This window comes from Bos taurus, chromosome 26 (genome assembly GCF_002263795.3).
Source record: "Bos taurus isolate L1 Dominette 01449 registration number 42190680 breed Hereford chromosome 26, ARS-UCD2.0, whole genome shotgun sequence".
NCBI lineage: Eukaryota > Metazoa > Chordata > Mammalia > Artiodactyla > Bovidae > Bos > Bos taurus.
In genome coordinates, this window is record NC_037353.1 from 15,230,397 (window position 1) to 15,251,824 (window position 21,428).

Below are 21,428 nucleotides of genomic sequence, written 5' to 3' on the forward strand. Positions count from 1 at the left end.
ACCTCGGTATTCAGAATGCTAACGGGTGATCAAAAGCAAACGGAACCCCAAGAGAGCATCTACCCCTCACCTTGCTTGGATACTGAATCCAGCAGAGAACGGTTGACCTTTTATCACCTTCACAGTATAGTTTTTCACTTCGCACGACAAGTCGCCAAGACTGCAATAGGGCTTCTCTATTGCCTGAGAGAGATGAAGCCACTTATTCACAATAAAATCAAGTCACCTGGACATCCAACCAGTCCATCCTAAAGGAAATCAACCCCGAACTTTCACTGGAAGGACTGAGGCTGAAGCTGAAACTCCAATCCTTTGGCCACCTGATGTGAAGAACTGACTTATTGGCAAGACCTGATGCTGGGAAAGGTTGCGGGCAGGAGGAGAAGGGGACGACAGAGGATGAGATGGTTGGATGGCATCACTGCCTCGATGGACATGAGTTTGAGCAAGCCCCAGGGTTGGTGATGGGCAGGGAAGCCTGGCGTGACGCAGTCCACGGGGCTGCAAAGACTCAGACACGACTGAGCGACTGAACAACAACACCACTTTCAACTGGGCTTGTCTGTCCAGCTGCAATATCTCAGCTCCTTTTCACACCAATCCTGTCCAGTAGGTACCACTGTGGATGTCTTGAGCCGTGGTGCCCATAAATGACCCCTGGGCCCAAGGTGGAACCCATGTCTCTGTGAGGCTAAGTACAGGGAAGACGGCTTACCTTTTTTAAAATTTTCGAATTGACGTAACACCCAATTTCAGAAACATTTCCGTGCTGGTCCCAGGCCAATCTTTTTCTTTCTGGATCTATCCTTAAGTTCTTAATCGGTGGGTCTGGATCAGAGATGGCTACAGAGTGGGAGAGACACACAAGGCATAAACTGCGTGTGGGGAGTCAGCCTTTGGGAAGCTGAGTTCTAGGCGGAGACGTGATTGCCAGGAGCAACCACGAATTTGTACAAATTCAAAATCAGGAATTTGTAGCATCTTAGTGATCCCAGCTTCTCACCAATGATATGGGGGGAAACATCAGGAAAGCAGGTCACCTCTCCATCCTTGTGGTTAGGAAATGTACCTTTGTCAGCCACACGTGTTGAGAAAGCTGTGTTCATATGGCTGATCCACTTTGCTCTACAGCTGAAAGCAACACCGCACGCGTGCATGCTAAGTCGCTTCAGTCGTGTCCGGCTCTTAGCGACCCCGTGGACTGCAGCCTGCCAGGTTCCTCTGTCCATGGGATTCTCCAGGCCAGAGTACTAGAGTGGGCTGCCATACCCTCCTCCAGGGCCCTTCCCCAGGGATGGGACCCACGTCTCTTACATCTCCAGCTTTGACGGGTTTACAGGATGGGTTTACGGGATGGGTTTATGGGATGGGTTTACAGGATGGGTTTACAGGATGGCACTGGATAAAATGTTCCTAGAACAACAAGAGAGCGGGAATATGTTGTCTCTGAACAGAAGTATCAGGGCTTAGAAACCGTCCCGTTGGGACCTCCCTGGTGGCCCAGTGGTTAAGAATCCACCTTCCAGTACAGCAGACGTGAGTTCTATCCCTGGTCACGGAACTAAAATCTCACATGCTTCGGGCAACGGAGCCCGCACAGCACAACTAGAGAGAAACCGCGAGTGCCACAACCAAGACCCAATAAATGTTAAAGAAAAAAGTCGCGCCATAAATGGCAGACGATGAAAGTAATAGAGAAGTCTGTTAAACAGCCGTTCAGGGCAGTCAGTTCGGTTCAGTCACTCAGTCGTGTCCGATCTTTGTGACCCCATAGACTGTAGCCGCCAGGCTCTGTCTCTGTCCATGGGATACTCCAGGCAAGGAATACTGGAGCGGGTTGCCGTTCCTTTTCCAGGAAATCTTACTGACCCAGGGATTGAACCCAGGTCTTCTGTATTGGCAGGCAGATTCTTTACTGTCTGAGCCACCAAGGAAGCCCAAAATAAATAATAAGTAAACTAGAGACCCTCTAGTCAAAGCTATGGTTTTTCGAGAGGGAGGTCATAAACCAACTGTAAGAAATATCTTTTACATTACAGCCTTGTACACACACACGCATGCATGCACACATATACATACCCAAAGAATGGAAACTAAAACTTCACAAGGTAATAGCTACTCTTTTTTTTTTAAATTGACTTGCGCCAGGTCTTAGTTGCGGAATGTGGGATCTAGTTCCCTAACTAGGGATCGAACCCAGGCCCCCTGCATCGGGAGCACAGACTCTTAGCCCACTGGACCACCAGAGAAATCCCAACAGCTACGCTTATAGGTGTAATAAAGTCCAATTTTAGATTCAAAACTATTTTATTCTTTAAAATTCTGTTTTCACCTACTAGACTGATTTTGCAACCCACGAATGCAGCTGACTTGCCGCTTCAAAAACCCTGCTCTATTGAGAAAGCCGCTTAAACTGACACCAGTTTGCAAGTCTGAGTGTAAAAGGAGGCAGGGCCAAGCTGGATCTTTTAAGGCTCATAATAATGATTTGTTTACTTGCACAATGTGTGTTTCCTAGGTCACACCAGCCTGAGGGGAAAACTGGGATCAGAACTACGGCACAGGCTGTTCTCGCTCTCTCTGCTTTCATCAGCTCTCTCAGAATTGCCAGCCCCTCCTCAAAGACCCTTTCCAGTTTCTGAGGATGCCAGGGAACATTGCACATGCGCTCTCGGACATCTTCATTTTCCTTTCTTTTGCTTAGGCTCCCTGCTGGGATCATTTGCCACTTCCTATGTCTGTGGGCCTCTCAGTAGTGTGGGACGCTAAGCATGAGTTGCTCCTGGTGGAAAATCCAATGATTTGGGTGATGTCTGAGCCACGGGCCTGGATGGGGACACGGTTGGTCTCATTTCTCTATAGCAGCTCTGGGTGCCAGAACACGGTGTTTAGTCTCATACCGCCCATAAGCAATGCCATGATACCCACCAAACTAGAGAAAACACTGTCTGTTACAGGGATCCCAGAGTAGATTCTTCTTGTACATGTATGCTCAGTCGCTCAGTCATGTCTGACTCTTTGCGACCCCATGGACTGTAGCCTGCCAGGCATCTCTGTCCATGGAATTTTCCAGGCAAGAATACTAGAGTGGGTTGCTATTTCCTACTCCAGGGGATCTTCCTGACCCAAGGATCAAACACACATCTCTTGTGCCTCCTACACTGGCAGGTGAATTCTTTACCACTGCTCCGCCTGGGAAGCCCAGATTCTTCTTGCACCCTCAAAATTACACATGTTCAAGGGCAATGGGTTAAAGAAAAAAAAAACCTCCATCCAACGTTCATTCATAACCACCTTCTTTTTGTCCAGCCCTGGCTCTTACCCTTGGACCAAGCTTGGTGCTCCCAAACTGGAAGGGAATTCTTTCTTCCCGAGGAGGCTTTTTGGTTCCTTCACGTGTAGAGGCTCTTGGCAAGACCACAGTCTGTCATCCTGCTGGAAAGTGCCTGCTTCCTAGAGTGAACATATACTTAAGATAAACTCATTTGCATTTGAGAGCTTGGCTTCCCACATTTGGAAGTCACAGGTTCAGAATTCAAGTCCCACTGCAACAATGACAGTGATGATGGCGATGACAGATCATCCCCATATATCAGACCCCATGCTGAGCACTTTAAATACATTATTGTCTCTCATTCACTCCACAACTTTACGTGTGGGACTTCCCTGGTGGTCTAGTGGCTCTATGCTCCCAGTGCAGGGGACCTGGGTTCCATCACTGGTCAGGGCACTAGACCCTGCCTGCTGCAAGTAGAGACCCCAAGGGCCACAACTGAGACCTGGCGCAGCCAAATAAATAAATCAAATATGTTTTTTAAAAAACCAACTTTATATGATACGCACTATTAAATACACTCCCCATTTTACTGGGGAGTAAAACTGGCCTAGAAAGCTGAAATAGCTAGCGCATGGTCACGTGGCTGGCCAAGTGCAGAGCCAGCCCTGGCATCCCTCAGCTACTGCTCCAGAGCTGGGACTGGGCAGGGAGCCGGCCTTGGCCAGGCCTCCCCCACCTTCCTGGGCCTCCTTCCAGCTCTGCTTTCATCCTTCCTAGGCACCTCTCCCAAGGCACCCCCGTCATGCACAGGTGGGTTGCCAAAACTTATATAAACTTCCAAGCTGGAGGAAACCCCTCTCAGGGAGGGAAGCATCTACCCTCCCACTTCCCATCCCCTCTCCGTGTCCTACCAAGGCTTCCCGGAGGAGGGCAGGGAAGCTTGGTCAGCAGTAGGAGCTCCTCCCCAGGCCCCTCAAGACATCACTCTTGCAACAACCTGCCCTCCTCTCACTAGTTCCCTCCTTAGACCAATTCTGGCGCCTGGAATGGTTCCTCCTCCCTAAAAGAATACCAGTTATCTGTATTACACAGTTCAGTTGGTGCCTCATCTCGGTGGGTGTTTTAATTGAATGGGGAATTCAAGTCTGAGCTTTAAATGCCATACAAAAAGAAAAAGTTACTGTCTTTTCAGAATGCCCATTGTCATTTGTCCTTAGAACAGCCCCCTCACCCCCCGCTATGGTCCTTTTTCCACTTGAACTGACAAACTGAACCACCAGATAAATACAGCTGTGAAGTGAAGTTATGGCAATGCTTTCCTTCCCTCATTCATTTGCCCTCCCAGCTTAACCAAGTCAGACATGAAAGATTGCTCACCCTTTCATATCTACAGAGTACAGAGCCAGGGGCTGATCAAGCCATCTTGATAGTTTGATACATTTGATAGTGAAACGAAGGGAGGGAAGGATCCTGTTTCCCCACAAAAGAAAGAAAGTGTAGCGTTTCAGTCCTGTCTGACTCTTTGCGACCCCATGGACTTTAGCCCGCCAGGCTCCTCTATCCATGGACTTCTGCAGGCAAGAATACTGGAGTGGGTTCCCATTTCCTTCTCCAGGGGATCGAACCTGGGTCTCCTGCATTGCAGGCAGATTCTTTACCATCTGAACCATGCCTACAGGGATCAGTTTAACTAAATACCTGCCAGAGGTTCACCCCACACAGTGTGGTGGCCCTGCCACTCATTGTCCTTGTGACCCCTCAGGACCTCAGTTTCCCTATGCAGGGATTGGAGCTGAGAACCCTGAGGTCCTAGAAAGTTCTCAGGGTCTTTACTTTATCACTACCAAATGCATCACTTACAAGTCAGAGAACTTAAGGTGTAGGTGATTGTTTGACTAAAAACCATCTTCTATAACCATTTTTGCCACATAATTATTCCACGGAGCAAGTTACCACTGTGCACTTGAAGCAGGATTCAGTTTACAAAAATCTGACTTGCAGCCAACTTTTCAGTGACACTTTTACTGTTTCAAGTGGGGCTTGCCCCCTGGGTCACCGTTTCTAAAATCACTGTGATAAACTCCCCCTCTCCATGGAGCCTGGACAGGGAAGCAAGAGTAAGATGCATTTCAAAATCATTACTTCTTGTGGACTGGGTTCTTTCTTTTCTTGTTTTGTGGAAAGGAAAAAACCAAAAAACCATATTTACATGTGCTCCTTCACCACCACCACCACTCCCCCACCTCTGCCCCACCCCACCTCCAAACTGGTTTAATGAAAGCAACCTACAGGTCCTTTAGAAACACAAACCAGATTCTATCCCGTCTGCCTAGAACTCTGCAGAGGTACCCTCGGTCCTCTGGGTGGCAGCCAGGCCTTCGCAGATGCTGTCTGCTCACCTGGGATGCTCCCGCCAACCCTTTCCATCATGCCCCTTACCTTGCAAGTCAGCTCCATCATTGCCTCGGGAATTGACCCTGACCTCCTTCATGATAACCGTGAGGAGCCGTTTGGAATTTCTTGGGATGAGCATGTCTCGACCATGGGGAGCCTCCGTGCTCTGGCTGTTCATGAGGGCACGCTGGTTGTACGTGGTGGTCTGCACCGTGCTATCCAGGCACTGGATTCCCTCCTGAATCTCTCCCTTCGTGGAGCCTGCAGTCTTCTGGGTAAACAGACAGCAATCAAATAGGGGAATGACCATGACTGCCACCACCCTCCCTTCACAGAGCTTACCGAGAAGTAAATGAGGGGTTTGTGCTCTCTACGATGAGAAGGAAAGGGTGGACTGTCAGTGACTTAAGCTCTGTGTAGGGTGAGTTTAGGTCATGACTGCACCTTGGCTTACATAGTCCATGTACTCCTTTCAGTCTGAAAAGCTGAGAGAAAAAGGATGGTGGACCGACATCCCTGGCCAGCTATGCCAGCTTAAGGGATGGTTGCCCACCATGTGGAAAGAGGCCCAAGCATCTATTCCTTACCCTAAGTGCCTCCCCAGGCACATAGATAATACCTCTCTGCCCCAGAGCCTGGGCTCTTGTTTAAATGAATTTCCTTCTCCAAGAGTGCATCCTCTTTCCCATCACGTGGGACAGTGGCATCCTATAATTTGGATTTAATGTTTGTAATATATATGGAACATCTGTACTGTCACACCCATTGTACAGATCCAGAGACACCATCAGCTAGTTCACAGCAGAATCAGACCCTCAAAAGCCTGGTCTGTGGCTCGTAGGCTGGCATTTTTCCCACCCCTGTCTCAGCCTCCCAGGCTCAGCCAGACCTTTTCCAGAGCCCTGGAAGCCCAAGTCGGCTGCCTCCTGCTGGCAGGGACTTCCTTCCAGGCTTCTGGTTCTAGTGCTGAAGAAGGGGGAGTGTGAGATGAGGAGGGGGTGTTAAGACACAGAGGCAGTCAGTGCTTCCGTCTCCCTCCTTCACACGGGAGAAGGGAACGGCTCACACATGGGGGAGGGTGGATATGAAAATCAATAATTTATGACAGTGAAGTGTCAGAAAAGTATTTACTCACATTCATTCCCTGAAAGTCACATTCTCCATGTGTTGTTTGTCTTTCAGCGACGGCATCACTCAGGTGGACTCAGCAAGAAATACCAAGGTTTTTAGCCAAAGGTTGCAGAGGGAGAGTTTCATTTCACTTCATTTTTCCAGCCAGGGCTGGCTCCGAAGCTGGTTTTTCTTACTAGGTTGTTTGCCACACGGAAAAGCAAATTCCCAGAGGTTTCCGAGATTGCTGAGATCCCAGGCAAGATGACTGCTCCCACCCACCCGCCCACCCACCCACTAATAAGACATAATGCCGTCCTATTTTTGGTAACAATTAAAGGGCCTCCCGGTGCAAGCAGAAAGCTGTTTATTCTGTTACATCACTTCGCTTTGCCTTCGAAGGCTGGTCTGTGCTCTGTGTTTTCGTGGTGATGCAAGTCTGCTCTCTCCTCCAGCCGTTGGGTCCCTCCCATCTCGCAGCACCTCACAGGTCTCTTCCCCAGCAGTGCCTCGCTGGAGCCAGGAGCGGCTCACGAATCAGCTGCAGGTCCCTGTTTTGAAAAGCAGAGAGACAGAGGCAAAGGAAAAGGGTGGACTCTTATGTGACCTGATCTTAGAGCAAGACAATCACCATCTGAATTCCAGAAGCCCTGTTCATGTTTGGGGATATTTTTTCGACTGCATGGAATCAGAGAGAAGCCAAAGGATGGGAAATGCCTGCATCCCCCTGAAAAGAATTGCTTATTGCCTATGTCTCTTATCTGCGCTTCTGCTGACTGAGGGGAAGAAACCAGCAAAGCCAAAATGCCCTGCCGTGTGTACTTGTACCAAAGATAATGCCTTATGTGAGAATGCCAGATCCATTCCACGCACCGTTCCTCCTGACGTTATCTCATTGTAAGGCCCGTAAGCATTTTGATATCTAATTTACGATTTAAAAATTCCAGCCGATGTATTTGGGTCTTTGTATGTATTGGTAAAAGGGCATGGGGAGAGTGATTCCTCTTGCACGCCTGGCTGTTTGACAGAGCTAACAGTCTGCTGCATTTAGGAATTTTGATTCTTAATAGCTGCTACAGAACATGCTTAGATATCTTCCACTCCCCGAACATTATTATGAGAAACCTGCAGCAGATTCATGCCTCCTACTTCAGCTGGCAAGGCACAGTATCATACTTCATGAAATAGTGTCAAATAATGACTGTTTTGCTAAACCGGATTAACATAAGGTTTGTTCTGTGTTTTGTGTGTGTGTGTCTTTGTGTGTGTCTGTTTGTTGTTTTGTTTTGTTTTCTTTCAGATCCTTTGTGAGATCTGGTTTTACTGAAATCTCCGAAGGGAGTTTTTTATTCACACCATCGCTGCAGCTCTTGTGAGAAATATTTATATCATGACTATTTTTAATATAGCATATATTTAGATAAGCCCTCTAGGAAAATTATCTCAATATTAATTTTGTCAAATGTGATTATATTTCTGGAGAGGAAAAGAATGATCAGTAAAGTGAGAGGCAGATGGGCTTGTTTGCGACCTGACACCAGTGTGCAGGTTGACGCTTGCAATGGTAAATTTGCTAACCTGTAATGCCGGCTACTCTCATGGCTATTTGTGAAGTTGTTGGAATGTTGTAACAGTGATCCTCACTTCAGCCTCCCCTTTTACTTTCATTTTTGACTTGGGAACTTTGGTTATTTTACCCTGGAGTTTCCGAATTAGTCAATACAGAACCCAGCATAACATATGCGCTCAAGATGTTGTCCTGGGAGACCTGGGGCGGCTGCTACTCTGTATGATTTACCATGTGGGGAAGAAAAATCTCAGTTCTTTCTAGGTAATTCCTTAAAATATTCATTCTTGAGTGACTGCTTTCTAATCTCACCTGATTTATAACTCATCTCCTTATAAGGAGGGAAAGAAAATATTAATATAGGATAGTGCAAAGGATTAGTCTTTGCTATGTGCTTTGAGATAGCCATGAGGGAACCACATATTCAATCTATGTCTGAAAATAGTCAAAAAATAATATTTGACTAAGAAATTAGATCTTTCCACAGGCATAATGTAACACGGATAACTTGTTCTCATTTGTAATGTTTGGCAGCTGGAGTGCTAGTTCTCAGAGCAGGACCGCACAGGGGGCAAGAGGTCCCCTGGTGCTCAGGTGTCAGGCCACAGAGTGGCTTGTCATTACCGGTTCCAGGGGGGGAAATCAGCCAATTGTCCATCAACTGAGTTGTGGTTATCTTAACTGCATGATCCAGGACTCAAGTTTTTTTGCTTGTTTGTTTTGTTTTAGGGTTTTTGTTTTCTTACCTTACTTGGCCATTTTGGCTATTTGAAGTTTTACATACGGAGAGGCAAATTGCATGGATTTGAAATGAGAGAGATCTGTATGTAAATCTCACTCCACCACTCCCTAGAAGCTAGACATGTAATTGTGTGCAAATGACTAAATCTCTCTGAGCCTCAGTCTTCTCATCTGTAAAATGGAGGTGATGACACTTTGAAAGGTTGTCATCAGAAATAAATGAGATTTAAGTAGATAAAATGCTTGGCATAGGATATGACAAGTGGTTACACATTTTATAAATGGTAGGGTTTTAACTTTTTACATGAAGCTAAAAAAGCTAGAAAAATCACTTAATCTATTGTTTTGTCTATATGAAATCCCCAAACTGATTTGACTATTCCATTTTGCAAACCTGATCAACTGTTTTGACATTATGTAATAATGTTGACTAATATCCTTCTTCTAGCTAATGTCTTTGAATGATTAACAATTGAGTAGAATATTCCTAAGTGATTATCTGTTTGACTGACAGCTAATAGTTGATTAGGGCAATGAACAAATTAGTTTGTTTAGTACATCAAACAAATTAAAAAAAGAGGCAAAGTCATCAATGCTGGGACCCTTTCATAGGATAAGAACTGGTTGTATGTGAGAAAGTGATCGATTGTGACTATGTTATTATTTGTCAAAAACGCAAATGGCTCATTTTAAAAGCATCCTTTTGATGGACTGAGGCACTTCTCTCTCCCCAGGATAATTAAATAGATCAGTTCAAGAAGTGTCATTTGACACACACTACTAACAACATCAGACGGTTGTTAGTTGTGACACAGAACAAACACCTGGATTGATCGACCTCATCAGTTAGCATCTTTCCACTTTGTTTCCGCTGGGTGGACCCAGCCTCAGCAAGCACAGATGCTGGACAATGTTATAGAAATAGTTACCGGCTGCTGCAGGGTAATGTGATTACACGTATTTAGAATCACAGAGGGAAGCCAAGGAACTGGTTTTTAAATAGCCCGCACCGAGTGTGTGTGCCATGCCCCTGCGTTCCATGCTCCGAGTTCCTATGGAACATTCCAACCCTTATTTCTAAAAGCAGTTCAGGTTTCAGAAATAACAAAAGGGCGAGTAATTTTTGCCCTGGATGTCCTTACTTAACTCACATTGGCTAAACTCAATACAGCAGGGGTCAAAGTTTGTCTCTAATCTCCAGGATTCTGTTTCCTAAAGATTTTGCTCCCCATTCTTCCTGTCCAATGTTCTCTGTTTCCTCCTGTCCTTGGGAAAGGGTCTAATAAGTGCATTTTCACTGAGGAGGAAATAAATGAAAAGGCTCCAAGTATGAATAATGCCATAATCATAACAGTGGAGGGAATGCATACTTCGCAGACACAAAGAGTTCTTCTGTGGGACGGGGCCATTCAGTGCCCTGAAAACTCCCCACTGGAACATGGAGACCCAGGGGTCTGATTTCCTTTGCACGACCTTTGCCATCAGACCAGCCATTGCTTGGGGTTTGCAATGGATTTGCTGCTGGATCCCACCAGCCATTGCTTGGGGTTTGCAATGGATTCTAATAGCATTTGTGACCGCAGATTACCAAACAGACCTGTCACAGTTTGTGAAGAGATAAGTTTCTGAATCAATTCTGCTCCATTGATGTCCAAAGGCAGTTGGTTTCTTGCTCAGTTGTGGAAAAAGAAAAGACCCATTCCCATCACCCACCCTAAAAGTCTGATAATTTCATTATGGCCCCAAATGCTTTTTCAGACCTTCTGCAGAAGTCATGATGAAAAGTACTTTGTGAGATGTCAGCCTGGGGTACTGAGGGAAACAGACGCAATGCCTCCTTAAGTTACATGTTCTAGGGGAGAAGATCCTGGTAGGCTGTGGCTGGCAATGTGTGTCAGAGAACAAGAAAAACAAAAGCCCACACTCTGTAGAGAAGAGAGAAAGAATAAAATTATCCAATGAAATTTCGTCAGATTAATTATATGAGCCTTTTTTTAAAAAACACCTATGGTTTTAAACAACAGCAAAAAAAAAAAAAAATCTTTCCCCAGCAAATGTAATTCCATTCATGTTTTCCATAGGCCTGCTGTGAAACTTAACCAATGGGAATGATTATTCATTCTAGTTTGCTTTCAGTGAGAGGGAGTGGTACTTGTAGTGAATGGAATTTACAGAAATGTGTTTTCACACTGGACAGCCCTGTTCTTCTCAACCACAGACTAAAATCCCCAATGATATGGGCTCATTACAGAAGTAAAATTCAAATTTAAAGTATAAAATGTGAACACATTGCCATTTGTTCATAAAATTTTTAATAAACTAAAGCTATCTAATAGAACTCTTCAGAGAGTTCTATTTGCAGGGAGTAACAGGGTTCAGTTAGTATCATGCACACACACAAAATCTTTATATAAGAAATCAGGGTAGCTGGAAAATATTCTATGTATTCCAATGAAGTCTGATCTTGTTTGAAGCAATAGAACTGATCCCTCTGTGGGGGGGAGGATATAATCATTTCTTTTATTAATCAACACATAAATATATAGTTCATAAGAAATCAAAACCCAAAAAACCTAGAAGTAAACAGCATGAACAAGACAAATAATAAGTCCATCCTTACTTTAATTTTATCAGTTAGTTCTTAAAAATATTATTTGTCCAGGGAAAAATATCCATAGCCTATATCACCTTCACAGTGATTGGCCTCTTTATCTATTTCTCTTTACATGACATGTGTTAAGAAACATTTCATGACCTTCAATGATTACTCAAGCCAAACCTATCAGCTAAGAGGGCTTCTAGAGGAATCACTGCTTGTGGATGAGTATGGTTTGGTTTGTGCCCAGGTGATGGCCTACAATGGACCAAGAAGTGAAAATTTCAATCATCTGGGCTGTTTTGTCTACAATCTGACCAGTGACCCATATCTCTGATTTTTAACTTCTTACTGAATCGTTGTGACTGTGCACGCAGCCCTGTATAACAAATGTTTTCTCTGAAAGTGTATTTCATCCTCTCAATTATTCAACCAGGAAAGTTAGGAGTTAGCTCTTCAGGTCCACTTTCAACAGGAAAAGCCCCCCATCAAACTGCATAAGAATCTGCCATCTCCTCTTGACCCCAGGACCATGATCCTAACTGAGGCTGCAGTCGCTGTTCCACAGGCTGCTGGGGGAGGTTTTACACTGGCCCCCCGGCGTCTGGACCCCCTTCCTCCCCACCTCCATTAGCATTACGTTCCTGAAGTGCAGATCTCACCCTGATACCCTCATGCTTGGAAGCCTTTAAAGGCTCCCTAGAAACAGAGAAACATCTGAACATCTGAGTTAGTATTAATAGAGTTTGGCTATTTGTCTAGGGTCATCTCTCATAGTAGCAATAGCACACACACACACACTCACCACGAGCTCCATCCATGCCAGCCTGAAGTACCTCATTCCCTGACCTCTATTTTCTCAAGTTCTACAGACTTTTCTGATGCTTCTAATTCTTCCCATCATTTTTAGAGCTATTTGTATCTGCCCTTGTCTCTAACAGAGGGTTCTCAATAGCCATGGTCCTAGAAAGGATGTTATAAGCTTAGATTAAGATTTTGCTTATTATATATTTGTTGAATTCAATTCGTATTTTCATAGATTTTATACTAGAGACGTCTGTCTTCCTATCAGTAGTTTCAGTTATGTTCACACTTCCTTTTGTTTGATATATGCGATCAGATTTCACACGAGCCAATAGTGTGGAGGTCTGGAATGTGGGCTGAACCAAAAGAAAGTGTGAAGAGGTATTTGCTCATGACCTTATGATGTCAAACTTCTTCAACAGATGTTCCCAGTGTACCAGAACTTAAAAGACAAAGCATCCAGAATCTTTCTTTAGACCCACTGCCTGGATCCCTTTTGTCTCCCTCTGATTTCCTCTAGGTCTTTGACAAGCACAGACTCTTATTTGCCACCCTGGTTGTCTCTCAGGTTGGACTAGCCTCTCTCCTGTGAAAGGTCAAACTCCCCTTTTATCTGGACATCCAAAGAAAGATGCTGATTAAGCATTATTAAGATGGAAACCAAATTTGTGAACACAAAGATAGTTTCCTTTTTATTTACAGTGGCTTAGCTAAAACAAGTGTTTATTCATTGTATAGCTGCAAGCAGTAACAAAATGAAAGCAGAAGCCTCCCATTTCAGCAAAAGCTTTTTGGGATTCTCCTGTGCAACAGGCACAGCACTGGGCTTTGTGGGAGACACACAGATGGGTGCCAGCTCTCCCTCCCTGCTTTGACATGGCAGCTCCAAGTTGGAGGTGAGCCCTAAAGAGGTAAACTCTATTTTGCCTGTATTTAAAGGTATGATAAAGTAGTCTTGATAAGCTCTCTCATTTTGTTCAAAATGGTACTCAGTTGATTGGTGATGATGGTGACTCTTGCCCACCGTTGAGCTTATGGCTGAGAGAGGCTACGTTACCGGCCTCTATTAATACAAAGTGGGCAATAATCATAGTACCTGTTATACAGGATGATAGCCAGGATTAAATGAAATAATACATGTAAAGCACTTGAACAGTTCCTGTAATTCAATAAACATTAGCTTTTATTATTTGTTCTGAAAATCACTTTAATTTGAATGACCATAACATCAGATTAGCATCTGATTGTATAGGCTGGGTTTGCCTACAATGCTAGCTTTAAAATTTCATTGTTCTACACATAGGTCTGCATCAGAACTTGCTAAGAAATCTTTCTTCAAATACTTCTCACAAGAAAGGTGAACTATTTACCCTTCTGAGGATGGGAGGGGAAAGAGGAAGCAGAATCCTCTCACTCGTGAAAAAAACAACTGGCACCATATTTTGTAAACACGTCAGGTTTTATTAAAAATAATTAACACTGGCCAGTCTTAAGATGAGTAGTTCTGTGATAAGATGGAGAGAAACCTGAAGTAGAGATCAGGAGACATGAGACATGGTTTTGAAATACAGTTCAGACAGTAATAGACTGTGTGACCAAGTATCCCTGGATTTCAGATTTTATATGTGTAAAATACCAGAGATAGATTAAAACATGGTTCTCAAACTCAAATGCCCAATGGGGGTTCGGATGATAAGGTAAATGAAAGAAACAGTTGAGTATAAGACAATAGGGAGTGGTAGTGACGGGGGTTAAACCAGAGAAGACATGTCTTACCTAAAAATGAATCTTCAGTTCCAACTGATTATTGCTGATGAGAATGTGCTACATGAAGATGGGTCATATTTTTTTAATTTTCAGAAGAAGGCAGAAATCTGGAGGTAGATTTTTAAACAGAATAAAGACCAAACAAAACACACATAACTGGCATTTTTGAGACCTTCATGTTCAATTAACTTACGTTTCTTTCTGCTTAAAAATGCTATTGTATTCTGTTCTACAAACAGGGTACTTTAATATAATACAGAAAATGACCGTGTTAGGGAAATGGAAAAAATGTATTGTATCAGTTCTAACAAACCAGTAAATTAGATTGTTTAATGAAAGAGCTTCACATTATGAAATTGGCTATTATAAAACTATTAGTAGAATAATAATGTAGTTCCCAATTTCCCAAGCAGGTCCACTGGGACTTTATCAGGCCCCCCCATGGTGGCTGATGATAAAACAGTGTTTCAATATCCCTCCCACTGGGCAAGGACTGGAAAGGAATTGTTGAGGCCATTTAAATGGCAAGATGACAGGTGTTCACCTGTGTAAAATGTGATTAAAAAGCAATGAGCCTTTATGGGGGACTTCCCTGGCAGTCCAGTGGTTAAGACTTCACCTTCCAATGCAGGGGGTGCAGGTTCTATCCCTGGTGAGGGAGCTAAGATCCCACATGCATCTAATGGGATAAAACCAAAACATAAAACAGAAGCAAATTGTAACAATTCAGTAAAGACGTTAAAAATGGTCCACATAAAAGAAAATCTTAAAAAAAAACAAAAACCCGAGCCTTTAAAAAATAAACAGACTAGAATTTATATATACAAGTAACTTGACTTTCAGAGAATTCCTTACAGGAGATCAGAGATTCCTCCTAACTTTGCTTCTATAGCTAAACATTTCTAGATCTTTGAGAATTGTCTTCATTGCCAGTTTGCAAGTCATACAATAAAATCAGACAAAGTTTTGTGAGGGGACATTTGTCACTTGTATTGCTTGGTGCTAAGCACTTTATCTGTCTCATTTTTTATTCATTGTCACAGTAACCCTGTGAGGAAGTGTGATTATGTCCATTTTGCAGATGAAGCACTGAGTCCTAGAAGAGTCAGGTAACCTCTGTGATGTCACACCTCTCGTAAGAGGTAAAGTCGGAGCTTAAACCCGCATCCTCACTTTTACCTACATCTGTCTACTTCCTCTTGAACATGAATAACTGGGCTTAACTTTGCACAGTTTTGTTCCCCAAATCAAACCCCCTCTCAGAGGGTCAACTTTTGCCATTAATGAGGATATTCTGAGGACTGTGTCCTGATCCCTGGAGACAATCACTGAAAAAGAGTTTCAAAAGCCCTTTGAAAGGGTGGCAGCGTTGCTGGCAAGAACATGGAGTATCCCTAGGATTCAGCTCTTATTGGTATGTGTAGGCTCTAGTCTCCCAGCTTTAAAAAAGAGAGGGACAGAGACACAGAAAAGGGCAAATGACAAAGAACTTATATACTTTAAAGTTATACCTTAGACCAATGTTTTCTCATCTTGTGTCCTGTGGAACATGTGTCCTGAAAAAAAAAGTTCTGTGCTCAAATAAATTTGGGAAACTGCCCTTTCTATTCATGCTTGGCTACTCACAATGCACCTTGGCTTAGAAAACCTCTGGAATTTCTTTTTGTTGTTTTCCTTTTCTTAACCTCCAATAGGATACTGGGAATCTACACTTTTGGTGTTCATTTTATTTATTAGCTTAATTATGAATACCCTACCTTGCTCTCAAGAGGCTTGCTAGCAGAACTTAGGCAGGTAGAAAGAATCTCATCTTAAAGGATACATTAAACCATCTGTCTCCATATAAGGAGTGACTCAGACAGCTTTGCTAGTGTGGATTCATTGAGTGTGATTTTCTTTGAATGTGCCTCACTGCCAAGCTCTCCACCTGATCAGGCAGCGTGTGTGGCACACACGGCTTCTTTGGGGACCTCCCAGTGGATGTTTCATCCTTCAGAGTAAGTGCAATTATCACTTGCAGCCGGTTCAATAGAAAAAAGCCCCATAAGCTTGAATTTATGCTCTCACTATTTTTGTTTTAAGAGGGCTTCCTCAAGCTATTTCAGATGGCTAATCCAGCATTTTCCTGGGTATATTCATTGTAGTTAAACTCAATGATAAAAGGGTCCCATTATCAATAAGATAGGGAAACTGTGTATTCAAATCCCTTTTGAAGAGTCTCAGTTTACTTATGGATAGGAAGATTCCTGTAATTAGGAACCTCAGTTAACTTCACTTACCCAATTTACATGAATTTGTTTTTTTCCTCTCTTGTTGTTCATGTAAAACCTCCCAATCGCATGAAGGCCTTGTGTTCCCCACACTCTGGGAACTACCAGGCAAGGCTAATCTAGATTTGTAGCAGATCTGGGATCTGCTGGGACTAAAAAGAGGAAGCAAAGCCTTGCCCCTGACCATTATGACTGAGCACAGAATCCCAGCTCTGCCAACTACAAGCTTCAAAGTACTTTACCACTCGCACCTCGGGTTTCTTTGTATCTTAGATGGAGACTATAAAGCGTATATTATAGTGTTCACTGGAGGATTTAAATGAGTTGGGACGACCCAGAGGGATGGTATGGGGAGGGAGGAGGGAGGAGGGTTCAGGATGGGGAACACATGTATACCTGTGGCGGATTCATTTTGATATTTGGCAAAACTAATACAATTATGTAAAGTTTAAAAATAAAATAAAATAAAATAAAAAATAAATGAGTTCCTAGTAGCAATCTGATAAAGATGAGGTTTGGCATACAATAGGCTTTAAATGGCACCCCACTCCAGTACTCTTGCCTGGAAAATCCCATGGATGGAGGAGCCTGGTAGGCTGCAGTCCACGGGGTCGCTAAGAGTCGGACACGACTGAGCGACTTCACTTTCACTTTTCACTTTCATGCATTGGGGAAGGAAATGGCAACCCACTCCAGTGTTCTTGCCTGGAGAATCCCAGGGACGGGGGAGCCTGGTGGGCTGCCGTCTATGGGGTCGCACAGAGTCGGACACGACTGAAGTGACTTAGCAGCAGCAGGCTTTAAATAAAATTGAAGTCCCTTCTTCTTTGTTTTTTAGGAGCAGGGAAATAACAGACCACATATATAAACTGCATCGGGAGGGTGGGCTGTGACTAGTTTTGCCAACTCTTAGAAAGGAAAAATTTGATTATTCTGGAATGAAAGATAATGAACTATAAAACCAAAGGGGCATGGGATTCTCCAGGCAAGAATACTGGAGTGAAAAAAAAAGAAAAAAAAAAAAACCAAAGGGGTGGATCTATGCTCAGATCAAATCCATGCTCAAATGTGCAGGCTAAGAATACTCCCCCAGGGAATCCTTGCAAATCTAAAATCTACATTTTAAACCTGGCCCTGCTGCAGTCAAAAGTTGTGACCTTGAGTAAGTCACTCACTTTGTGGCCCTTGCTTTCCTCACCTGTAAACTGAGGAATTGAATCGCATATCTCTCTAGGCTGTACCCCACCGCCTCAGATTTACATGGAGCAAAATTAAGGCTATTTTCCATCAATCCAGATAGAAGAGGTCTACCTAAGGGTCCTCTGAGTTACACTGAAAATGTTTTCCAAGGATGAGAGTCAAAAAGAACATAACGTGCTCATATGTGATGCTTCCCATTTTAATGCTTTCCTATTTAAGAGCCTATTTAATATGTTCAAATGTAAAATTATTCACGTGGCACTTAGAATGTGTGCATTCAACTGAAGTGAATCATCAGCCTGTTATTAATTATCGTTCAACCAGCCCTGTTCTTTTGAATAAAGGAGAATGTTAGTAACAACTAGAAGGTATGAATCATTTAAGCATAGGCAGTTCTAAAAAGTTGGCCAGCCCTTCCAGCTGTGCCCTCAAATCTCTAACAACTGTAACGTGTGCATCTTGCTCTCTCATTTACATGTATGTGCACATATAAACATCAGGCACACACATGTATGCAAAATGTGCTTGCACACATTGCCCATGGCGCCCAATTCCCTAGATGAGGCTCATAACAGTTCTCTTAGGCAGATGGCAGTCTCACTGGACCTCAGTTTCCCTCTCTGCGCAACTAATGTTCTTCACTAGATCTAACAGCTCTTCCAGCTCTGATATTTTATGTCTGGGCTGTTTGCTGAGATACTCTTTGGCAGAAGCATTGACAAGATGCTCTTATATATTATCTCACATAATTCTCAGAATCTTCCAGGAAGTCTTTTTGTTACTACCATTCCTCTTTTAATGGATGAAGAAATAGATTTACCTGCTTGATATACATGTACATAATAAAAGTGGCAGCTACAAGCTTAGAAACCAGATTCTCTATTTTGTATCTAATCAATGCCGTCTCTAAGCGATAGCCTGAGGCTGGCTGCTCACTCTTCTTCATCCAGAGTAGCCCTTACAGAGCGGAGATTGTATGGGAAAGCCCCCTAAAGCATCTCCCCTCCACAGCTGAAAGAATCTGCCTTGAGCTGTGAGACAAGATGCAGACCACTTGTGGCCATCGTCAGTTCTGATGGAGTTAAGAGGTCACAGGTGACTAAAGGGAGTCTGAAGAAGTGTCATTAGAGCCAGGGGGCCAGTCTGGCTTGAGACAAGGGGAGATTTTCCCAGCAAGTTTACTCCTCCCATTCAACCCTCTGCAGACCTACCTACCCAAGACTCCCACTCCTCATGCAAAGCCCATGCCTATTCCTCCATGAATGAAGCCTGCAGCTCTACAAGCCCAGACTCACATATCTTTCTGGTTATTTGACAGCACAGAGAGCAGAAGCGATGTGCTCAAGGCCACATGGAGGATTTATGGCCAAGTGGGAAATAAGGCTCAGGCTTTGTGATTCCCTCTTCAGGGTGCTCCTTCCTGGTCCCTAGAAAAGGTGTGAAACCAGGGCAGGAAACTGCTTTAGCAGCCCTTTAGTCTTGGCATTGACACATGTCCCTGCCCAATCATTTCACTCTTGTAGACCCCCAGCTGGACATTGGGCAGCCTCAGCCTTGACCTCCTAATGTAGTTAGATCCTCATTCTGTGATCCTCTGCTTCTTCCTTTTCTCCTCTACTGCTGACCTCAGCACACCAACCTCCATGCTAACCCTATCACACACTTCTCTGTTCCTTTTGAATTAAGTGCTTTTGTTCCTAGCTTTTCAACCAAGAACGTCCTAATAACCTGACGGCTTTGGTGTTCATTTATTGCTTATAGAGAGATGTGACCCACTCCTACAGACAGGTGAATGCAAGTAGTCAGAAGAGAAACTGGAGCTCAGGGTTGGCAGGCATTTTACAGATCTCATCCTCCTTAGTCCCAGGGCAATGTTAATTTTAACTCATGAAAACATTTAAAAAATATCATCAATAGGGAATTTTAAGAATATTATTCTAAATACTTGTTGAAATCAAATATGCAATTTTAAGAGACGTACTGGATGCTTTAAATAGAGGCAAAGTCATATTTCTAAATACTTTCATTTTAAATCAGAAAGAATAAAAATATATGAATTGAGCATGAAATAATATATCTTCTAAGGAACTCAAGAGAAAATAAATAATTAGCATATAAAATAATAAATTAGGAAACAGTAGGAATAGTAAGTAAATTCAAGATTTCATCTTTGGAAAAACCCTATAAAATAGCAGATTTTTGAAGGAAGTAATATGTACACTCTGTCTATCAGATCTAGTCCCTTAAATCTATTTTTCACTTCTACTGTGTGGATCACAATATACTGTGGAAAATTCTGAAAGAGATGGGAATACCAGACCACCTGACCTGCCTCTTGAGAAATCTGTACGCAGCTTCCCTGGTCCCTAGAAGCAAAAGTTAGAACTGTACATGGAACAACAGACTGGTTCCAAATAGGGAAAAGGAGTATGTCAAGGCTGTATATTGTCACTCTGCTTATTTAACTTACATGCAGAGTACATCATGAGAAACACTGGGCTGGATGAAGCACGAGCTGAAATCAAGATTGCAGGGAGACATACCAATAACCTCAGATATGCAGATGACACCACCCTTGTGGCAGAAAGTGAAGAAGAACTAAAAAGCCTCTTGATGAAAGTGAAAGAGGAGAGTGAAAAAGTTGGCTTAAAGCTTAACATTCAGAAAACTAAGATCATGGCATCCGGTCCCATCACTTCATGGTAAATAGATGGGGAAACAGTGGAAACAGTGGCTGACTTTATTTGTGGGGGCTCCAAAATCACTGCAGATGGTGACTGCAGCCATGAAATTAAAAGATGCTTACTCCTTGGAAGGAAAGTTATGACCAACCTAGATAGCATATTCAAAAGCAGAGACATTACTTTGCCAACAAAGGTCCGTCTAGTCAAGGCTATGGTTTTTCCAGTAGTCATGTATGGATGTAAGAGTTGAACTGTGAAGAAAGCCGAGCCCCAACGAATTGATGCTTTTGAACTGTGGTGTTGGAGAAGACTCTTGAGAGTCCCTTGGACTGCAAGGAGATCCAACTAGTCCATCCTAAGGGAGATCAGTCCTGTGTATTCATTGTAAGGACCGATACTAAAGCTGAAACTCCAATATTTGAAGCTGACTCATTTGAAGACACCCTGATGCTGGGAAAGATTGACGGCAGGAGGAGAAGGGGACAACAGAGGATGAGATGGTTGGATGGCGTCACTGACTCAATGGAGCTGAATTTGAGTAAACTCCGGGAGTTGGTGATGGACAGGGAGGACTGGCATACTGTGGTCCATGGGGTCGCGAAGAGTCAGACACAACTGAGCGACTGAACTGACTGAACTGAATATGTACACACAAGTGGGAAAGGCATTAATTATTCAATGACAGGCTTTGGCAAATTTGAGTAAATATCTAGGAAGGAATCAAGGCAGTGTGTCACGTCACATCATAGATAAAAGCAAGCTCCAAATAAATTAGAGTTAAAAAAGAAAAGTTATAGAGGGAGGGTTAAGTAATATTTCATTAATATCAAGGTAGGAAGAAACACTTTAAGAATTACAGCAAAGAAAGAATATGCAATAGACATTGATATATTTTGTTAGAAATGTAAAATATCTGTATGCTAAAAATCATGATTCAAAAGGCAAATCATAATCAGTAGGGAAACATTCAGCATCAGATAAGAAAGGAAAAGAATAGGTTATATCCTTAATAAAAAAA

At 43.2% G+C, this 21,428-nt stretch overlaps 1 protein-coding gene across 3 annotated transcripts in view; it reads left to right on the top strand.

Annotated features, from left to right (window-relative positions):
* The first annotated feature begins 7,172 nt into the window (after nt 1-7,172).
* The window catches only part of LGI1 (leucine rich glioma inactivated 1), a 40,329-nt gene continuing 26,073 nt past the window's right edge, over nt 7,173-21,428 (top strand). The window contains exons 1-2 of one of the 3 annotated variants that reach the window (XM_024985826.2): nt 7,185-7,678; nt 8,082-8,153. In XM_024985826.2, coding sequence (XP_024841594.1) covers nt 7,464-7,678; nt 8,082-8,153 — 287 coding nt within the window. In that variant the 5' untranslated portion in view covers nt 7,185-7,463. Of the gene's footprint in view, nt 7,679-7,886; nt 8,011-8,081; nt 8,154-21,428 lie in introns of those variants that run through there. The other 2 variants (NM_001046591.2, XM_024985827.2) reach the window with 2 other exon arrangements.